Here is a 21,076-nt window from a genome sequence, read left to right on the forward strand (position 1 = left end):
AAAGAATGTTTACTTCCAGAGTGCTATTCAACCAATTGGAAAATTCATGCCTCCTGAAGATGTCGCCCTTCCATCAGCTTCGGGGATTGATCTGAACAATGTAGATTTATAGTTGACTATTTCCATAGAAGGTATTTTGTTATTGGTAATAGAGTATATTACCTTATATTTTTTTACTTGTCTGGCATTTTACTGTTAATCATTTCATTGTATTGTAGTATTTGTCTTCATGCCATGCCAGTTTGTTTTTATAACTGATGTTGACATAAATCCAAAGATAAAAGATGACACAATCATTTGGTGAGCTTGGTATAGTATATGTTGTATAGATATTTTTTCTCATGAACTACCAAAGATTGCATTCCAGGGTATGTGTAATATCCTTAGTTTTTTAATTAAAACATTGCATTATAACTACGTTGTGCCATAGAAAGTCGCCTGAACTTATTAACTGATATCATTGGTTTTATCCGTTACTTTTGTGCAGGTTTTATCTGACTGCAAGTTTTGCAAGATTTTAAATGTTTTTCTGTTATGTTCAAGTACTTTTAGTATTGTATATAAGAGGTCAGTTGCTTACCAATGTATGAATGAAGTGAGAATGTTTCAAGTCTTGCTAATTTCAAGATAAACACGTTCCGAAGAGAACTAAGCGAGGCCTCATTTATTTTGGTTGCAATATTGTTGGGTGTGCCTTAGCTTCCATCTTTTCAACAAAATGTCTCCATAGTTCACATTTCATTGCTCTTAATTCAAGATTTTCTTGGGCACATGGTGGTTTTGTAGATTGGCTGTCTGTTTCTGTTAAATCCCATCACTTTACTGTGGCAATCACTCAGCAATAGGGTGTAAACAAAGCAGCAGTTACAGTGATGAAATTAAAAGGTGAGAAACTAAAGTGTTTTTAAGAATGAACTTTACAATTCATTATTATTAGGTTATAAAAATCTTTCTTCATTTTCATTACTTTTATTATAAAATTTAACAAAATCCAAAATTATCTATTGTACAAGTTTATAGAACACACAGAACGTCCCTTAATAAATCAACATATTGAAGTAATGTAACTTGTTTTATAATAAATGCCAAATATGAAATAATTGTGGTATAGAATATGGGTGTAATGGAACAGAAAGCAGTAATTTCTTCTGAAAAAATTTATTGGGTATCTTAGCCAGTTAAATATTCATTACAAAATTAGTTGCAAGTTCAAATTTTTATGCAGCTCCACAAATGTGAACATCTTTAAAATGTGTACTACCATTTATACCAGACAGTTAGTGCAATGAATTTATAATGAAAGAGGCCCTTTAAATTACAGGAAAACCCCATTAATCGTGTACTTTATTTTGCATTCTGAAAGTTCCCAGTTTTACCAATGACTCGTTCCCATTTAGGTCTTCAGGTGCGTCTCTGCTAAGTGTCACACTTTATTTTGTGAAGACTGGGTGTGGGTAACCACACTCAAGGGGTTTAGAGTTGGACACTTATTATATGGTTAATGGGGTTTGCGTTATAGAAATGCAGTTCGTGTCACTCTAACCCAATTCTTGATGTTCCCATAGTACTTTGTTGCAACCAAGTAAGAAAGGGAAAGCAGGAGGTAGCACCAACCCCCTCATGTGGTGAACTGCAAGAGGTGGAAGAGACCAAAGAGCTAGCTCTCCTTCAAGCAGGAGTGCTTACACCCAAGAGAGTTTGCATTTGCCAAGCAACAAGGATGTACATGGTCTCCTGTACATACCTCTGAAGGTGAACGTGAGGTATAACCCGTCCTTTTGCCTTACTGTACTTTTTCCAGGAACCATGCTTGGCCAGGAGAGCTAACAAGTTGTGCATACCTACCTTGAGTTGCAACCTGCACATTGTCTACAGCCTAAGTACAGGGGAAGTGAGGGGGATGCACTCTGCCATCCTGATGTGAGCCCGCAAATGCATAGTGGAACTGCGAGGAGGTAGTCGCCATGTCTAAGTTCGCATGTGTGGTGGCAACAGCCATGCCTGAGGTATGACGATCACCTGGTGAACTAGTACCTCTGCTCTCTTGTCAAGAGGAAGAGCTAGTGTAAGAAGTCCTCCTGTACTTTTTAAATGAGGCCTTGGGTTTGCCCTTCTTTTCTTCCTCCTATGCAGAGGAAGAGTCTAGGGATGAGAAGGAGGAAGACCATGACAATGAGGGCACTTTCTTGCTTGCCTTCAACCCCAAAAGATTTGCTTGAGGCTGGAGTAGAAGTCACAATACCTACAAGGTCAGCTACAAGCAACAAAACCACTACAGGAGGATTACCTGCAGCAGACAAGGTAGCCATGGGTACTGCAGAAGCAGCAGCGGCAGCAGACACATTTGTGGTTGGTTCTTCCTCCCTGCCAGTGAAATGAGAAAGGGAGCAAGTCACAGAAATGAAAGCTAGATCCTCTTAGCTGAAGTCAACCGAAAGCCTTGGCATGAAAATAAGCTGTCATAATTGGAGCTAATCACATGGTCATCTCCACAATCTTTGATCACTTCCTGGTTACTGGAGTGATCATTGTTATAAGCTGGACAAGGAGTGGTGGCAGTCCTGACTATAAAACAAGGAGGATCCAAGAGAGGTGTACTGCTTGCACTGCAACTTGAGTTTCTACCAAGTGTTCATGACATGCAGCAGAACTGTATTCTTGAGTGGCTGAGCTATGGACAAGGGAGGTAACACTAACCAAGGAGCAGAGTCGAGACCTCATCTGAAGAATGTTGGTTCTTCACTACCACCGAAAATGATGATCTTGTGGTCAATCTGGCTACCAAAGAGTTAAGAGATAGGTAACACTAGCAAAAAATTTTTGGTCATCACTCACATCTTTGCCAGGCATTGCAACCAATTTTGGCATGGCAAAACAACTCTAGCCACAACAAATGCTACATGGGTATGGATCACTGTCAGGGTTAGATGAAGGCACAGCTACTCATACTTTATGAGTTCTTAACAACCAGCTTGGTGCATTATAAATAAATAACAACAGATTTATGTGACACTAAGCACTGCTATTAATGTGTGGAAAGTAGGTTAGTCCTAGTAACAAAATGGATTAAGTCACAATAGAGATATCTCAGGAGTTTAATTTCAAGCACCAGGTACAATTATGGACAGCTAAAGTCATATTTACTACAATCACCAGACAATGAAAAACTTAGTTTAGCAAGTTTAGTTACTGTACTGGGAGGTACTCCTTGTTAACTAACACCAAAATGCAAATTATTATACCCAAAAGCCCCTTTGTAAAATATACAGAAAATAAACCCAACAGTGGAAGTGGTCAGCTTGAAGCAAACACCAGTGGAAAATGCTGAACAGCTGTTACACAAGGTCATAAAAGTGACTCTCGGTAAGTATGTACAGGACTTAATCATTTGCTTAAAATACTTAAGGCAGGTAAATTCTGGAACTCAAAGGCAGCAAAATAAGGCACATTTGTGATAATGGGGTTGTGATGAAAACATTTTTTATAAATATATTGGATAGGTGTCACTCGAAGGAATTACATACGCAGGTTACTTGTCACATGTGATTACATGTATATGAAGACAGTAAATCCTGATAAAATACTGTACATATATAAAAATACTTTGAATGCATTTTTTTTGAGAGGACATTTAGATTGTCATTGAGAGATCCATGAAAACTAGAAAAATATTAATTCTTCATTTACTCAGTAAATATGGTGATGGGAGTAAGCTAACAGAAATACAATATCATAATTGACAGAATAAAAGTGAAGGAGCTCACACAATATGGAAACCTGAACAACGATTAGTAATTAATCATATTTATGATTCTGGTTTGTTCTTGTGTAATAACATTTACTATTTTGGTTGGTGTGCGCACCATATTCACAATGTTTATCAGAACATTATACTCAACAAAACATGAATATAAAAGTACAATCATTCTTTATGACTAACGATGCACTAAACCTTGACAATTTTTATACAATATTACGTCTTTGGATTTACAAAAAATTAAGCTTGTGTCAAATGTACTCCTTAATTAACGTTTATATACAATGAAATTTTTTGAGTGACAAAAGTTCATACTGCTTAAAAGCTCTGGAGAGTTCCATTTGACCCTTCCCTGCATTCATTTTTGTGTGAATATCTGCATGAACTAAATTCCATTAGCATGAAAAAGAAAAAGTTAATCACAAGGCTGAAAATCTTTCGATGCATTCACAGTATCTATTAAGGAATATTAAATAGAACCTTAGTGCTTTTTGTTGATCATAATTTATGGTTTTTTTTTTACCTTAATTCCTAAATAAATCAGAAAGAAAATTATTGGTTTTCAAATATGCTTTTCCTGGTAACAATGGCAAATCTTTTGCATGAAGCAAACTACTAAAAAAATTTTTAAAAAAGGCACTTAAGAATTTGAAATTAAATCCTTAAATTTCCTATGTAGGCTAACATAAATGACTTCATATCCTATTTAAGCTACTATACAAGAGACCTTAGCAATTATACAACTGATTAACCTAAAAAACACTATTTCCGAATGGCATTAAAGAGAGCAGCTAATGATTTACTGCACAAAAATATATTTGTAAAGCTACATTATATGCTTCATATTTACAAACATTCACTTCAGCCTAACTAAATAAAAAAAAAACACTCAGACAACATCAATTTTTATATTAAGTACAGAAAGACAAGAGGTGTTTGTACCCGGAAGAAAATCCTTTAAATGTAGTGAAAAACTTGCAAAGCTGGTAATGTACAAATATAATATATTTGACATCTACCACTGCACTTCCATGTTTTTAAGTTGCATGAATGTCTTAAATGTGTTTCCTATGATACTAAATTGTGACATAGAAAAAGCCTTGACAAAAGGTGTAACAGTTAATTGCAATTAACAGAGGTTTCGTTTCATACAAAAATATTCATTAATGAAAACAAATGGAAATAAATATCAGAACAGATCCAGTTATTCTTCAGACCTGGTAAATTTAACTTCCTGTCTATCACATAGAACAACTTAAGTAAAACCCTTTATAAAAACATCAATTAAATTAAAAGTTCCTCACAGCAGTTTAATAATCAAGACATTTTTAGGAATTTTTGTGCACACAGATGGATACAGTATATTTCTCATAGCATCAGTTTTTCCTATAGCAACTTCTCCTAGTCAGTAAATTGTAAAGAACATGTATAAAGCAATAAATAATTTTGTTCAGTTATACAACCAGTTAAACTATTTCTGATATACAGAAAATAATTTCAGTAGAAATTACGAGGAAAACTAAATACAGGTATCTGAGAAGTATACATTCAAATATGTTTGATATAACACATACAAAGGAGGGTGAGATGATGATCACTTAAGTCTATACATTCATATTTTGTAAAATGTAATTAGTACTAGGTGATACTATACAAGCTCAGTTAATGTTCCGTTGATGTTATTTATATAGGTGTGCATATACTTTTCTTCAACTAAAACGTACCTTCCGCTTGAGCAGACATTTGCTGGAAACATAACATGTGAAAGTGCTGTTCTCTTTAGAAATCCAATCCCAAAATTGTGGAATGAACAACTTCATTGCCTCTTTTATTTCCAATGCCCTTCTGAAAATTGAAGATAAACTATAATTTCATTCTGCTTCACAGCAGTAATGGGTTAAAGTTTAAAATGAATTTTACTTTTCATAAATACAAACTACCTATTATGCTTATGAGACTGCTAGCTTTCCAATCAGTGTATTAGAATTTGTATAATTCTCCCAGAAAGATAAAAAAAAAAAGGCCTGAATGTACCACTGAATGAATGCAAGTTTTGAGTCAGAACTGGTAACAGAAACTTGGGAGATGGTTTCACTGTTGAGATGATTTAAGCTGTAGAATATGGAATGAAGAAGTAAAGCCTATGATTGGGAACTGGGGGTTATGGGAAATCCACTAGAAAATGGTGTTGTGAGTTAATGATTACTGTATTTAGCAGCAAGCAATTTGACATATAAGGGATCACATACCACCTGTAAACTTGCTCTTTATTTTGCATGTCAAATTGCTTGCTGCTCAATACAGTAATCATAATCTGGCTAAGTTATGTAATTAAGTAATATTAATGAAAAACTTTCTGTGAAGCAATCTTTCTAGAAGTATTTTACTGAGATTGCTTTCAAGTCCATGAAAAAATTGGACAATGTTGATAAAAAATAAAGGTAGGGTTTATACACTAATGCACATGATAACATTTCGGGGGATTATGGTGGACAACACTGTGGTACACACAAGAGAAAGAAAGCTGATGAAAGTTTGTGTTAATATGTGAGGGTGGGATTCACCATCATATAATGTAGGAATAAAAGACAACTGTTATACATATTCCACTAGACTAGTTACTTATACTAATTGTAAAGTAGTTGTTTGTAACTCTAAAGTAAATCTGAGAACCAGTTTTTTACTGCAACTAGGCTAAATTGAACACTGAATTATCTTGTAAGGTGCAAGGAGATTTTGCTTATTTTATTTATTTATTTTTTCAATGTGCATTAGCACTACAGATCAACAAAGCTAGGAATCAGCAACCTTATGAATATTTTCTCTTTCAAAGTTAAGAATACTATAGTTCATGAAGATTATATGTTCTCTTTTAGCATTACACCAATAGCACCAATATAAAATAATTTTTAATGAGGCTGAAATGAGAAACTCAAAAAAAATAAATCCTATCATGGTTAATATTATCAATATATAGCAAAACATGTAATGGCTGATATTACCGAAGCATGCTAAAAACTTGGCATGATTTAAAAAAAAAATATGAATATAAATTTACACAAGCATATAGCATAGTCATTCTAAATCATAACAAGTATCACTCAATTTAATCCATTAAAATGTGACTTACCTCATAAAAGTAAACATACTTCGTTAAAGTAAAATAAATACTGGGAATATCAGAGCTCTTCCATTAGACTGACTTATTTTATAAATCCATGCAGAGAGTCATAAAAGAAACATAAAATAAAACAAACCTCACATGGAATGTAATGGACTAAATTCATCAGCCAGGTTATCAACCCTATTTCCTGTTCTCGGAGATTCTTGATTCTAGCATTGTACTGTTAAGCAATTCATTGCTGCTTCTCAATTTTTCCTGAAAGCATCAATTACACACAATATGGAAGAAATCTGAGTAGACAATCTTAACAGCCAATATTACATCTAATATACAGATGATGTTTTAAAATTCTGTATCACTTAAATTAAATAAATTATATACATGGCCCCCCAGGGCATACAACAATATTTGAGCATGTCAAAAGAAAACTGCTAAAGATGACAGCTCATTTCAAACTTATATACAGACAGATGCCAATATTGTTAATGCCATGCAATAAGCACATTCATATGAAACAAAACCTAAAAGGCACATTGCACAGCAAGCCTCCAAAGAACAGAATGACCTTAAGGGTACAACGGGTCCAAATAAATGAACGAAAGTAATTAAAACACATACTCTGCAAGATGTCTGAAAACAATGATTATGGTAATCCCTTGTTTATCTGTCTTCCCGCTATCTGAACACTGACATTATTTGGAGGTTCTGCAGAACCGCAATATATCTACAATAAAAACAAAGAAAAAACCATCCATATGGTTGGCAATGCTGCACAAGTGGAAAGAGGCCATGATAACACTGCATACAGTCACAAGCACACTGAGAAAGGGGTATTGTGGCCCTCATCCACATGGGAGCTTTCGCGACTGTTAGTGGCTTAAAAGCATCAACGTCAATTTGTTTATTGCTTTTGAATGGCTTGACTATTGTGGGGGTAGGCTTGGGTAAGTGCTTATGGGGTGGGAGAGCTGAGTGGGTAGGGTTGGGCAGGCCTTCGTCTGCTTGGGAGTTTTTTGCGACTGTAACAGAGGGAAATTTCATAAGTCATCAATTTTTTTTTTGCATTAATCTATAACACACACTTCATTATATAGTTCCCAGAGGGTATAGGCCTCTTATCATGTTTTGATACTGTGGTTGATTGTGATTAATGTGCAAACATTTCATGTCTTTCCTGTAAAAACTTTTATTTATTTATTTTTTTTTTGTTACTCCCTGTGATAATCCTTTCTGATTATTGTGAACTGCGGCACACACGTCTTAAGGGACAAGAGGTACGCAAGTAAAGGAGATAACCAACAGTGGGCCCATTACTGTGTAATTCCTTTGTCAATTAAAGGAAAGTCTTATTAGCACCGAGTACCAAAATCTGAGATTTTCTCCCAGGTAATTTTTACCACAATAAAACCCAAAATGTACTGATGAAGACAAAACAGTCTTGGCTGTTCCTAATTAGGATCCTGTTTGCAAATATCTAAGTAATTTTCTTCTAAGGACATGAATTACATGTTGGATTTTTTAAAAGCCTTACAGCCTCAGGTGCTTGAATGTCTGGAAAATCCAGCCTTTTTTTTTTTTTTTTTAGTAAAATCAGTTAAATTTGACTATCCATATCTCAATATGAATTACCTTTCACTGGGCTCATTCATTAAAGCTTCAATTCTATTTAATAATAATCTGACAGCTATTGCTGTTCATCAGTAATTTACGGGAGGGAGTAGGGGGATTAACAAACATAAATCTGATTATTTTAGTAATTTGTCTCTGATCGTCCCCACCCATAACATGAAGGGAATCTTTGAAAGGGGAGACAGGCACTGCCTATGCAATAATCATAAAACACCACTTAGATGACCATTCCACTACTGTTCATGAAACAGCAAATGACAGAAAAATCAATAAAAAATGGTTATAAATTTTCCACTAGATTATCTTTGCAACCCAACCAAACAGTTAACACAAAAACGGCAATGCTGTTTGCAATGATGTATAAAACCCCTTCCTCTTGATTCATCACTCCTTATAATGTTGCTTGAACTTGAAAGAACCGTAAGCAAAATGTGGCAAAGGTAATTCTCCCTCAGTCGCAATCATGAAGGCATTGATAAGACATAACTCCAAGTGGCATCATAAGCCTTTCTAGATTAAACAATACATTAACATGACATTGCTCAGATGCAAAAGCTTCACATACAGATGGTCCCATACAAAGGAGCGTGCGAGTTAAAATACGTGCTTCTGAAACCACAATCAGCTCATATAATTTAGTTGTTATGCCCTAGATATCATATGTTACCCATTTTTTTCATGATTACAAAAGTACATAAAAACATACTAAGTAGTTCAAGTGTTATAATATATGCTTCCAAAACCAAAGTCCGTTTATATAATTTAGTTGTTAGGTCCCAGACACAACATGAGATATATTACCCGTCTTTTTCACGACTTTAAAAAAATACATAAAAGCAATAGGTTACTCATTGCTATATTAAATTTACAACAAAGTTTTAATAAGGAAAATACTTACCTCAAACGTATCATAGGTTATAGTTGACTGCAACTCTTCAGTGGGTTTATGGGACCCGCCAGAAGGCTTAGAAACAAGTACTTCAGGAACTTGGCAATTTCGCTCTGTCAGCGGTCTGGCACGAGGTGTTTGCATGCCCTGAAATTGTAAGGATGTGGGACTATCACAAGGTTCAATTTTAGTACACAGCACAGCAAAGTAAACCATTAAGACATGCATAACATTGCCTCTAATACCACGGAGGTAAAGGTAGAGTTAAAGTTGTTCTATTTTTATTTATGAACTATTTGTATAATTTTAGTGACAGTCATTAATTCAAACTGGACTACGCTATTTTAGTCCAGTTTATGTGAGTCATATAAACATTCAAATTTTTCAGAGCTTTAGTTAAGGATACCAGGTCTTCTGCAGAATCACTACTTGATGCAGCATTTATTTACACCAAGATGGTGCAGGAACTTTTCCACCCCTTCCCCAACCAATTTCATATGCCTCCTGCAACCTAATATGTTAAACTCATAATAAACATCATACTAGTTCCCAAAAAACATTGTATCCTTGGCTTTCGTTTTACACTTCAGACTACTGTACTGTACTTGACTCTGAAACACTGCAATATGATTTTAAGAAAAGTTTTTATCAATGCATTCTGGGAATTCCAATCTTTATTTTCAAGTTCCCTGCTCATGGCTTGCAACTACATATTTCAATGGACTATTTAATACTGCAGTATGATGTGCATAACATCTATTAAGGACCACAAAAACACAAATTGCTATTAAAAAACATAACAGACTGTTGTTTGTCTCAATTGTAAGCTTTCAAATTGGCTGCCTTGCAAAAAATTCAAAATGATTACATATTTTTATATACATTATTCTTATATGCTTTGGCCATCGTCATGTGCGCCAAAAATCAATTACTGCTAGGTCAATTATGCCACAACACTGGATTAGTGTATTTGTTAATCAATTTGACCACCCATTTATTGAAAAAAATCTTCAGTACGCTCCTGATAAGTATTGCAATGGTTTAACGCATATCTGAGATCCTACTGTGAAAATCCTATATTGAGATATTAATGATCACCTTACTCTTCTATTAATTTTTCCCTAACTGTTTGTATTTTTGTATTAGTGTTATAAAATAATTTAGCAAGACCACAGACTCACATTGCCAGATTTATAGGGACTACCATATGTAATTACTGTCAATCCTCCTTGACACTCACTACAGCTTCAGATTCTATCTGGATTATCAGGGATTTCAGATTAACATGAGCTCTACGAGTTTCTGGAAATGTAACATCTGGTCTCATTAAATTACTTTATAAATATGAAACAATACCAAGTACAATGGCATGTGGTAAATAAGAATAGTTAATTTTATATTACTTGCCTTCAAGGGGGAAATGCTCGGTGGCAGTTTGGTGGGTGAAGGATTTGGGGCTAGATTACCATGTTTTGGCTTCTTAGAACTGACAGGATCCTCTCCCCCATGCATCCTCTTTCTAGATAAAATTGGTGTCTTTGCCGGAGTAGTGCCTTTGTACATGCGTGGTTTAGAATCAAGGTTACTCTTCTCATTTTGCTGGAGAAACAAAACAGATAAAGTCACACACACACCATCAGGCTCAAAATTTACATCAAAGAGCATAATAATACAATAAACCAATGCACTAATCTTAAACATGTTAATGAGTACATCTTTTCTTTTACACATACTGTACCTTCTTATTCTTTTCTTGTTCTCTTCTAGCCTCATGTTTTTCCCAAAGTGATTTTATGTGCTCTTCAAGAGGTGTCCCATAAATGCCAAATGGCTTGCCTTCACGCTCTTCCCATTCCTTTCCAAGTTCTACGAGGCGTGTTTCCACACGTGGTAATTCCTAAGGGACAGTAAAAGATCTTACAACACGAATTTTACATCCTCAACCAAAGGACACACACAAATAATTTTCATATGGAAAGTAAAAATCATTGAAAAAATGTCAAGCCATGAATTTCACATGATACAATAAGGCATTTTGAACTGTTAAATTCTATCTGTAATTAGAATACCTTAAGAGCAGAGAAAGACCCAAATAATCAGCATTTAACAACTTGTGATACCACAAAAAAGAATAATTACTATTGCAAAATTATAAATATTAATTGTGTAATGTAACACAATTTCATCCTTCTGATACTTTTCATAACAAAGCTCTTATTAAACAACATGCTTTAAAAGCCACCAAAACAAGACTGAAGAAATGAAGGGGGAATGGGGGTAAAGTAAAATGCTAAAGTGGGAGTAGTTAGAAGCCTAAAGGTCGCTGTAAACACCCTTTACTAATGCCTACAGTACACAAAATGGGGTGTACTGATGGACTACCTCACTAAGGGGATTTCAATATTCATTAAACAAAACTTGAGGAACAGAATGTTGTTATACTTACGGTTCTCACTTTTTTCTTGGCTTTCTCCTCCTGGAGTAGCGCTCCACCTCTGGTGTTGAAAAGGCGGCTTGGATCTTTGGCTTTCTCTTCAAGTTCCCACATCTGAACGTACAAGCTCAAAAACTGATTGACCATTTCTAATATTCCGTAATTGTCTTGATGGAATTTTTTCCATTTCTGAACCTCTTTCTCATATGCATCAAGGACCTCTTCATCAGTACCTGCAAGTAAATGACATGAACAGATGCTTCCTATAGCAGAGGTGGCTAAAAACATATTATTAAATATATATATACTTACAAAGCAAGTAAAACAATTCAGAATTAAGAATCTACTTATTCACAAGATGATGATGAATTTCTACTTTTAAAAAGCACAGCATATAGCATATATAAATTTTAACTTTACTGTGGTTAACAAACTCTATAATTTCAATACATTTTCTCCTAGTTACCTAGGAATGCAATTATAGAAATTTTTCTTTGCTAACTAGGAACGCAACTAAAGAAATTTCTCTGGGTTATCTAGGAATGTAGATTGTAACCACAATTACAGTGTGCCTCTTGCGATAAATAATAAGAGCTGAAAAATATGACTTCCGATATAAAGCAGGAATACTGTATAAGAAAAAAGATAAATACATAAAGAAAAAAAGATGAATACACATTTTTTTACTATTACTGTAGGTATACACCAGTCGTTTTAGCACTTCCCAGCCCTCTACATAATAACTAAATGGGAAACAAAATGGGAAACCAGTTTTTAAGGTGGGGGGAAACCAAAACCAAGAGAAATGCACTTACAGGAGTGGTCTAGAAGGCAAAAATCACAAGGAAAGCCATCCAAAAATAATCATATAATCAGTATACATCACAAGAAGACTATAATTTTGGGATACATAATGTCTATAATATGAAATTCTTCCTACTCTGCTGGTGCCATAGGTTTTAGGCTAGTCCACTACCTCGTGAATGCAAAGGTACATTGTGAGCATGAATTGTGCAGCATACCTGGATGAGATGATGTGAAACCTTCACGTTCCAACTCCCCAACAAAGCACTTCTCCCACCATTCCGTCAACTCTTCTTGCAATTTCTCAATGAACAATGAGAGGTTTTGCTGGCGCAACACTCTGAGTCTCCTTAATTCTTCCTGTAACTATTTTATTAAAAATAATCAACTAAAATGTTTTCTTATGTACTTCACTTTCCAAAAATCTTCAAAGGGTAAATCATTTATTTTTACAAGATGCAAATTTTTACAAAGAAATTTCATTGTGTAAAGAAAATATATACCTTTGCAATACTCGAAGGTGTGTGCTTCGGTGCTGTGGCCAAGAATGCTTCTTGCTCCTCCATGGGGACCTGAAGGAGATCCCACAAATGCTTTATTGTCTCGCGTAATTCCAGTGACTTTGCCTCGTTCTCCCGGACTTTGAATTCCAGGTCACTGTGAACTGTCTGAAATTGAAAATACAAAATTTTCATTAACTTGTCTCACAACTGATGTTGTGGAGTCAGAATAAGAAAAATTGCAGACTTTGATTCCTACCTTTAATCTGAAATGTTAAGTAATAAGACACTTTAAATTTTTTAAGTGATAAAGATGCTACTGATTTTATTTTACAGTCATTTTAAGGTTTATTACTTTAATGTCCTTTACTTCAAAAACTTTGGATAAAAAAGCCATTTATTCACTTTATTACTTATATATCTAATATTAATCAATGTTGTAACATCTCTAGTAAGCAGCAGAAGTCTCTCAATAACACAGCCATAGTATTCAAACCCAAACTTTACCAGAGTAAATGCAAAGATGTAGGCTTATGATTCATACTAGAATGATGAAAAGACTTGCATGTTGTGTGCTTTTAGTCATTGTATGAAATATAATAAACCTAATCTGAAGTAAAGGTGATGGAATCGGTGATAATATTAACTAATGAGCCGCAATCAAAGTTGAATGTTTTGAGTAGCAACTATGCAACCCTGTTCACAACTAAAACCTCTATTTATATAACCATTAGGAACAAAAAACTCAAGTGGTAATTCCCTGCTTAATGCAAGTGAAGAACTGACTTCTTACTTGAAGATGAGAAGAAAACAATATGTCAAGTGGGAGCCTTCACCATTCCAAGTTGTCAGGCAAAGTTAGCGTGCTGTTTTCATTTATCAACTTGGTGCAATGGAAGCAGTTTATTTATATTATTTACACAAATCAAAGGAGTTGGAAGAAGTGTTCTCCAGTAAAATCCAGCAAAAAATCAGCAAAATAGTAACAAATTTCCCTCATGTCTCTTGAAAAACAAGTTTTGTTGTTTAGGTTTCAAGAACCTTGAAATTACAGTGGTACAAACCCTTCTGAAATCTGAGTGCATCAACTTGCCAATGACTGAATAAACAGGTAATATAAACTGCTCTAAAGTTAGAGGAAAATTATCATAATACAAAATGCCCATGGCATACCCTTAACTGCTGCAAATCAGCCTTTCCCAGAGGAACATCTTCGTCTTCATCTGAACACACTACTTGCTGCAAAAATGAATCTTCGGGAGACTGCTCTAGCTCCTGTAGGAATTCCACTACACCTGCTTTCAGAGTGGCAAAAGTTCTCTCTCGTTCTTCCTGTGATGACAAATATAATAAAAATTCTGTGTAATTATAAAAGAATGGTACATTATGTATATCACACAGAATATACGTTCTAATATTTAAAAATACTGTTTTTTCTGTCCGGCACACAACTAAATAATAATGATGGGTATAGTTATCCATATAGGCCTACTGTCTGTGGTGAAGTGAATGAGCCTGTGTGCAGTATTACTATTTTGTTAATAACTTATTCATTTGATATACTTATTAGTTTGCAAATAGGCTTGCTTGTATATTTAATTAAATCATTTGTATTTTTACTTACAATGCCAGCATATAAAACTTTAGGAAAAAAGGTAAAGTTAATACAATGTGCATCTTATGATCAGAAGGTCAAATGTAAAGTTTAACCTACAGTCTATGAGCATCTAGTTTCAGGAGTAACAGCTCCCATCCTCTGATGTCGCTACAACCTTTTAACAAAGTTAGACTCGGAGGATATGAGAGCCATGTAATGAAATGTGTAGCTTTGCAATTTGTAACACTGTATTTCCCATCACAAAGATATAAAGTTCTAAAAAAAAAAAAAAAAATAAAAATCTCAACTACTGTACTTTACAGGTGCTTCTAACTGTTACCTAAAGTAACAATTGATATGCCCATACTGTACGTACATAGTTTTACATATCACCTAAGTAATGGGTAACTAGCATCAACAGCTTTCTACCAAAGTCATTATGCATAAATGACCATGATTCTATTGAAGGTTTTATGTTAGGTTAGCTCTTGTCAGATGTCAGTCAATATTATGCAAGGTGATTATACAAACCAGTCATCTGCATTTCATAGTTGGGATCGTAAGGGATTTATATATTACCTACATCATAAACAACTAGCTTCACTGCATCAGTCGTTATGCCTCTACAGAGTTTTGCATTGCATCAGCTTTCGTCAACTTCCTTCCTTTCCCGTCCAGTGCCTCCTTAGCACAATCTCCAACAATGAATGTTTATTGTTTAATTTGACTGTGCACACCCAATTACTATGCTTTTATATTAGCATTGCAAAACATCTTTAGTACATCTAAAATTTATAACCAGTACAACACATCATTGTTGGACGAAACACATGAACACTATCAAAAATTTTAATCTTCAATCATCATCTACATTCCTAGGCATACTAACCTGACAACATTACATAGAACAACTTTGTTATTTCTATGGGCAAATAATTTCAATACTAAACTAGGAAAAAGTTCTACATTATGATGTAAGACACTGAATGGCACTTTAACTTTTAAATTCCTTTGGATTACAATGCTGACACAAATACAAAACTTGTATAATTACCTTTTCTTTTTCCATAGACTTGATGTGTTTTTCTACGTTACTTATGTCTTCTAAAGTTGGCACCAGATTCTGTGGTATGAAGTATGGAGTTTCACACAATAATTCGCAGAGGCCCTGTAAAAATTGTAAGCATAATGACTTAGATGTGGTTGAACAAATAATTTTTTTTAAATAAAATAAATCAGATGGTTTTGAAACTACAACAGCAGCCACTAAATGACAACATATATCAAGTTAATCAATGAATTAACCTAAACAATTATAATGACTTGTCAGCATTATTTAACTGTTACCATCCATCTGGTGACAATCTTAGAATATTCTGTAAAATAAACTTTTATGAAGACTATGCATCTACTTTGTTCATGGATAATTTCCATTAGCTTTAGATATTTAACAGGATTACAATACAACAGTGACAAAAGACCTTCCATAACATTTGTCTCTGGACATTTAAATATTACAATTTGGAAACTGATATTTGCCTCAAACGAATAGCCAACCAATATCTGGGACCAGGAGGTGAAGGCTACTATGAGTCTAAGGTTTGTATTTAAGAACACTACAATTACTGTACACAACTTCCTGAAGTTAACAGAAAGATCACTTACCTCATCCTTCTCTTGCAATTCCTTCAGCGTCTCCAGTCTCTCTTCCTTCGTCTGCTCTAGTTTATCTAAGCGTTCTTGTAACAGCGCATCTAAATCGAGAAGAGCCAGGCCATCGACCCCATCTTCTGGTGGTGTTACACAGAGTTCCTGTAAGAGGGGAGGAAGTAAAATTTGCCGCAATGTGCTGACCTTAAATTTACAGTGATACAACAAATAACATTAAAAAAGTAATCGTACTGAATTATATATTCATTAGATAAAAAATGAATCATGTAACATTCTGTAAAAATTCAGTAAACTATACCTTTACATGCCTTCCATGTTTTAACAAATTCATGAGCACTGTTGACAGACATGTATTAAGTATGAAATTTAGCAATATTAATAACGTATTAAACAGTTTATAATATGCACTTCACTACAGCTCATACTGTGTCATGGAATGCACCGTCTTTCCAAAAACTTTGAAGCCTGAATTCTAGGAGCAAGTTTGTTATCCAAGAACACTAATGTGACGATACTAAAACTCTACTCGGCAATGAACTTGATACAGGACAAGCTTTTGCTTACACTGAAATCAAGTAACATACTTTCAGGGCTAAACGTGACCTTAAAAACTGTCGAATTCACAAGATAATAAAAGGAAACATATCCTTATAAATCTTTGGGTAAAAAGCTACTCACCTCACTAAGCTTAATAATTTTCTGTGTGTTGGAAACAATTCTGTTATTAATCCTTGCTCTGAGGGCCTTTTCATCATCGAGGATTCTCTGGCACAGATTCTGGGAAGGAGAAATATATAATATGCAAAGTATTTTAAGGAATTTTGTTAACCACAGTTTTTATAAAGATTGCCTCTTGCACCTCACAAGCAAAAACATCTGATGCACCTAAATATATATATAAGGTAAAAATCATAGTCAGTCCATATCATTATTATTATTCAGTAGATGAAACCTATTCATATGGAACAAGCCCACAGGGGCCATCAATTTCAAATTCAAGCTACCAAAGAATGTTAAGGTGTTCATTAGAAGTAAGAGGAAGAAGTAAGAGGAAGTAAAGGAAAATGCAGAAAGACATACTACCGGTACTTATTAAAAAAGAAAAAATTAATTAATAAATAGATAAAACTGTATCAAAATGCAAACAGAATAGTATTAGGGTAGTAATGCATTGCATTTTCGCTTGAATTTCTGAAGTTCCATTTGCACGACACCCCCTTTATCTGCCGAGAGCAGATAAAGGGGATCAGGGATCAATAATGAATGTGAAAGATCTCTGTTGAAATACAATTTGTGAAAAAGTAACAAACAAGAGACCATATATATTATACAGGCGTCCCAGTTTACGATGGGGGTTCCGTTCCTACGCGTCGAGTTGTAAGCCGAAAATTGTCAAAAATCATCAAAATTCCTAAGAAAACCTTACTTCTAATGCTTTGGGTGTTTTGAAAACGATGTAAACTGCATCTTTATTGAGGTTTTCATCAAAAACTCCCCAAATTTTTATTATTCTGCAGTACTGTAGCCATATTTCTTCTGTCGGATCAGCGTCGTAAACCGGGAAATAATTTCTGATGAATATATTTGAAAAGCGACATAACCTCGGAACGTCATAAGCCGGACCTGTCATAACCCAGCTTACATTTATATATAAAAACTTACAATATGAGCACCTTTCTTTAAAATACAGTCTATTTCTAAGTTCACAATGAATGTTCCCTTACCAAAATGTGGTTATGAAAAGCTTCTCTCCGATCCCTTCGCTGATCATCAAGAAGACCCAGTTCATCCCATATTGCTTCAAGCTGTTGGAGAGTTCGCTCATGCTCCTCCAAAACAATGTCTCTGACACTGAAAGAGATAACGAATTTAGCCTCTAAATATGTGCACAACTTAAGAAATATAAGAATATTATTAACCCTTTGAGAGTTCTGGGCAACCCAGAAGTCAACTGTGGAAAAACTCAGTTCTAGCTTACTGTGCCTGTGATCTTTTATTGCTTGCTGTAAATTAAATTTCAATCACATAATGCTTGATTCTGTCTCGTTTCGAAGCTGGATAATTGTATTTTTTTTTAAAAAAGACATAAAAATTAAAAACAAAATTACATAATCAGTCAGAATCATCACTAATGTTAACGGTGAACATTTCAAATTAGCAACTGACACAGCAATAGCCTGCTTTGCTAAAGTTTTACCTACTAGGTTTACCTTGGAACCAATTGCTTAAATCATTTTAATCAAATGCCTATACCACTCAATTGGGTTGTCAAGATAACTATGGGTCTGCCTGAGCTACACAGGCTACACTGGTAAGCAAATGCTCAAAAATGCTGGACATTAATAGGTGTGTATGTTGAGTGAGATGAGGAACTCACTGCTCACTCACCTTGCAGTACCTCCACTTTTTCGTCCAGCTGTGGGGTCAAATGCTTAGTGAGACATTAAACAGACTTCAGGTTTGTGTATCTAGATAATTCAAATGGCTTTTTAAATTTCCCATCTGTTCCAACAAGAATACAAACCTTCACACACATATATTAGTAGACTTAATCCCCATGCAGGATGTTTTGTCCCTTGGAACCGAATGGCACTGTTGCAAAAATTAGGGGCATGTAAAGTTATGAACCTCTGCTATATATCATAGTTTGTCTATTACTAACAAGAAATGCCAACATGGGAAGGCTTAGTTCTGTAACCTACAATGCAGCTTGGGAATGGCCTCAGGTGGCCACAGGGCCCTGCACTAGAGTTTGGATTACGTCTGATGTACCTCTAAGAAAACAGTCATGATCCTTCTTACCTAAAGCACAGGAAATCCTTTCTTTTTTTATTATTTTCTCAAGGATGAGTAACCTGGCGCTAAGCCCGACCCCACTTTGTTTAGAGAGGGTAGCAAGTTAGACAGGTACTTGGTTGAGTTTCTCACCAATTTCTATCCAAAGTAGTGCAAACAGGTTTGAATGTCAACAGTTAGGAAAAGAAATCTTTCCTAGATAGTGACCACCAAGGGTTTTAACCCAGTATGTATCCATCTTCGCAGTGTGCTTAATACAAGCCAGTTGGGGATTACCGTAAAAACAAAAAACCAAATTTGGTGGAACTAAGCATTAGCTCCGCATGGGGTATTACTTTGGAAATTGATTTTTCCTGTAGTATTTTGATTGCTTATCAAAAATGTACAGTTATTTTTTGTCGGTCGACTGTAATTAACCTCAGAAGTTGTGTGCTGGCCATCCTGGAATGCTATTATGCATGCGCAGTGTTATAGGGGAGCTTTTGGTAAAAAGTGGAGCTTCCTTCACGGCTAAGCAACGTGGCCTGCTAGGTTAGGTTAGGTTAAGTTAGGGTAAAAGTTTGTTTCCGGTCCGAACTCCAATTCCACATGAGGGCTAGTACTAAATAGTGATTCATCTACACTGTTTCGCTGTGTTTAGCACTAGCCCCTGGGGGATCAAATGTCCCTAAGTGCATTTCGCAAAACTGAAACCTAGAAAAAATCCTCAATCATTTACATGTATTTTTTTATTATGATAAATATTAGTTTGCGAGAATTGCATATAAAGAATATTTTTTCATTTTTTTATGAACATTCGAAAGATATAATAAAAAATCGAGTAAGGATGTTCGGACCAGACACGAACATTATCCTAAGTTAGTATGGTTCCTTTTATAATAGGTTTCCTTAGCCAATCCCTTCTTGAACATACGGCTCCCTAATGACCTGCGCATGCACGGAACCATTCCATAACAAAATCATGACACTTTGGTCTTTCTCCCAGCGATTTCCCCAACCCAAAACCCTGCGTTCCCATAAGGTCCCCAACCACGCTGGATAGAGATATGAGGTAAATAATAATTGACCGAGAATAACCACCACCGGCTCCTTCATCGGCAACGCTAAAATTATAGGAAAAATCAATTTCCGAGGTAAGAGTCCGTGCGGAACTGTTGCTCTCGAATACCCCAAGTTTTCAACAGGCTAACGTCCATCGGTAATTGTAAGATACCTATGGATAAATCGGGCATCACCCAATAGGGCTAACCCAACTTAGGCTGGGCCTGTTTCAGGGCTATGGAGAAAATGTCATACTTTAATCGCTTTAGCCTACCTAACCTACACCCTAATCACCTCACTTAAGTTACCAGATCTTTAAAAAACTATGCCTATTTTCAGGAGTGGGCCTAAGCTACATAAACTAATTTTAAACGTAAAGGAAATAAGCCAGTTTCAAATGTAAATTGAAATTTGAATGGTGTACCGCAGGGTCATACACTTCGACCTTCCTGATTATAATATAAATTTAGTTTGTTCCAGCGATTAACTTCTACTTATGGCCACTAAAATACAATTAATGGATTATAAATCACATACAAACCTCGTATTAGCATCCATTCCGCTCCAAACACAATATAATTACGGATTTCTCAAATTTTCTTTACACTCTGCACATTCAAATAAACACATGCGAAGCCAGCGTACAACTTCACCGAACAGAAAGCTGCGGTCGGACAAATGCGCACAGTTGTAGAGTAGATAGTTAACCCAATACCTCGACGATAAATGGACTGTAAAAATATTACAGCATCTTTTATAAATTCTAAATCTTTATATTTAAACTGTTTATTAACTAATAAACGTAATATCTATACATAAATGACCTATATACAT

General features: G+C 35.1%; 2 protein-coding genes across 9 annotated transcripts in view; one reads left to right on the forward strand and one right to left on the reverse strand.

Annotated features, from left to right (window-relative positions):
* pasha (partner of drosha) overlaps positions 1-1,062 on the forward strand; it is a 193,222-nt gene extending 192,160 nt beyond the window's left edge. For all 5 annotated transcript variants that reach the window (XM_067129731.1, XM_067129729.1, XM_067129733.1 and 2 more), the window contains one exon: positions 20-1,062. In XM_067129731.1, coding sequence (XP_066985832.1) covers positions 20-112 — 93 coding nt within the window. In that variant the 3' untranslated portion in view covers positions 113-1,062. The remainder of the gene's footprint in view (positions 1-19) is intronic.
* Positions 950-20,924, reverse strand: LOC136853726 (protein regulator of cytokinesis 1-like). Of its 4 annotated transcripts, none has more exons than XM_067129735.1 (14): positions 20,784-20,914; positions 18,130-18,256; positions 17,084-17,182; positions 16,400-16,546; positions 15,789-15,902; positions 14,311-14,469; positions 13,141-13,305; positions 12,856-13,003; positions 11,846-12,066; positions 11,138-11,296; positions 10,807-10,998; positions 9,409-9,546; positions 7,015-7,136; positions 950-5,602 (listed from the first exon to the last, which is right to left on the reverse strand). In XM_067129735.1, the coding sequence occupies exons 1-13, from the start codon at positions 20,798-20,800 to the stop codon at positions 7,062-7,064; spliced, it is 1,761 nt and encodes a 586-aa protein (XP_066985836.1). In that variant the 5' UTR covers positions 20,801-20,914; the 3' UTR covers positions 950-5,602; positions 7,015-7,061. The 4 variants fall into 4 exon arrangements, with proteins under 4 accessions (XP_066985836.1, XP_066985837.1, XP_066985838.1 ...); XM_067129736.1 differs by having other exon boundaries at positions 3,657-5,602; positions 7,020-7,136; XM_067129737.1 differs by lacking the exon at positions 7,015-7,136 and having other exon boundaries at positions 3,657-5,602; positions 20,784-20,924.
* Positions 20,925-21,076: the final 152 nt, after the last annotated feature.

This window comes from Macrobrachium rosenbergii, chromosome 27, assembly GCF_040412425.1.
Source record: "Macrobrachium rosenbergii isolate ZJJX-2024 chromosome 27, ASM4041242v1, whole genome shotgun sequence".
Taxonomy (NCBI): Eukaryota; Metazoa; Arthropoda; class Malacostraca; order Decapoda; family Palaemonidae; genus Macrobrachium; species Macrobrachium rosenbergii.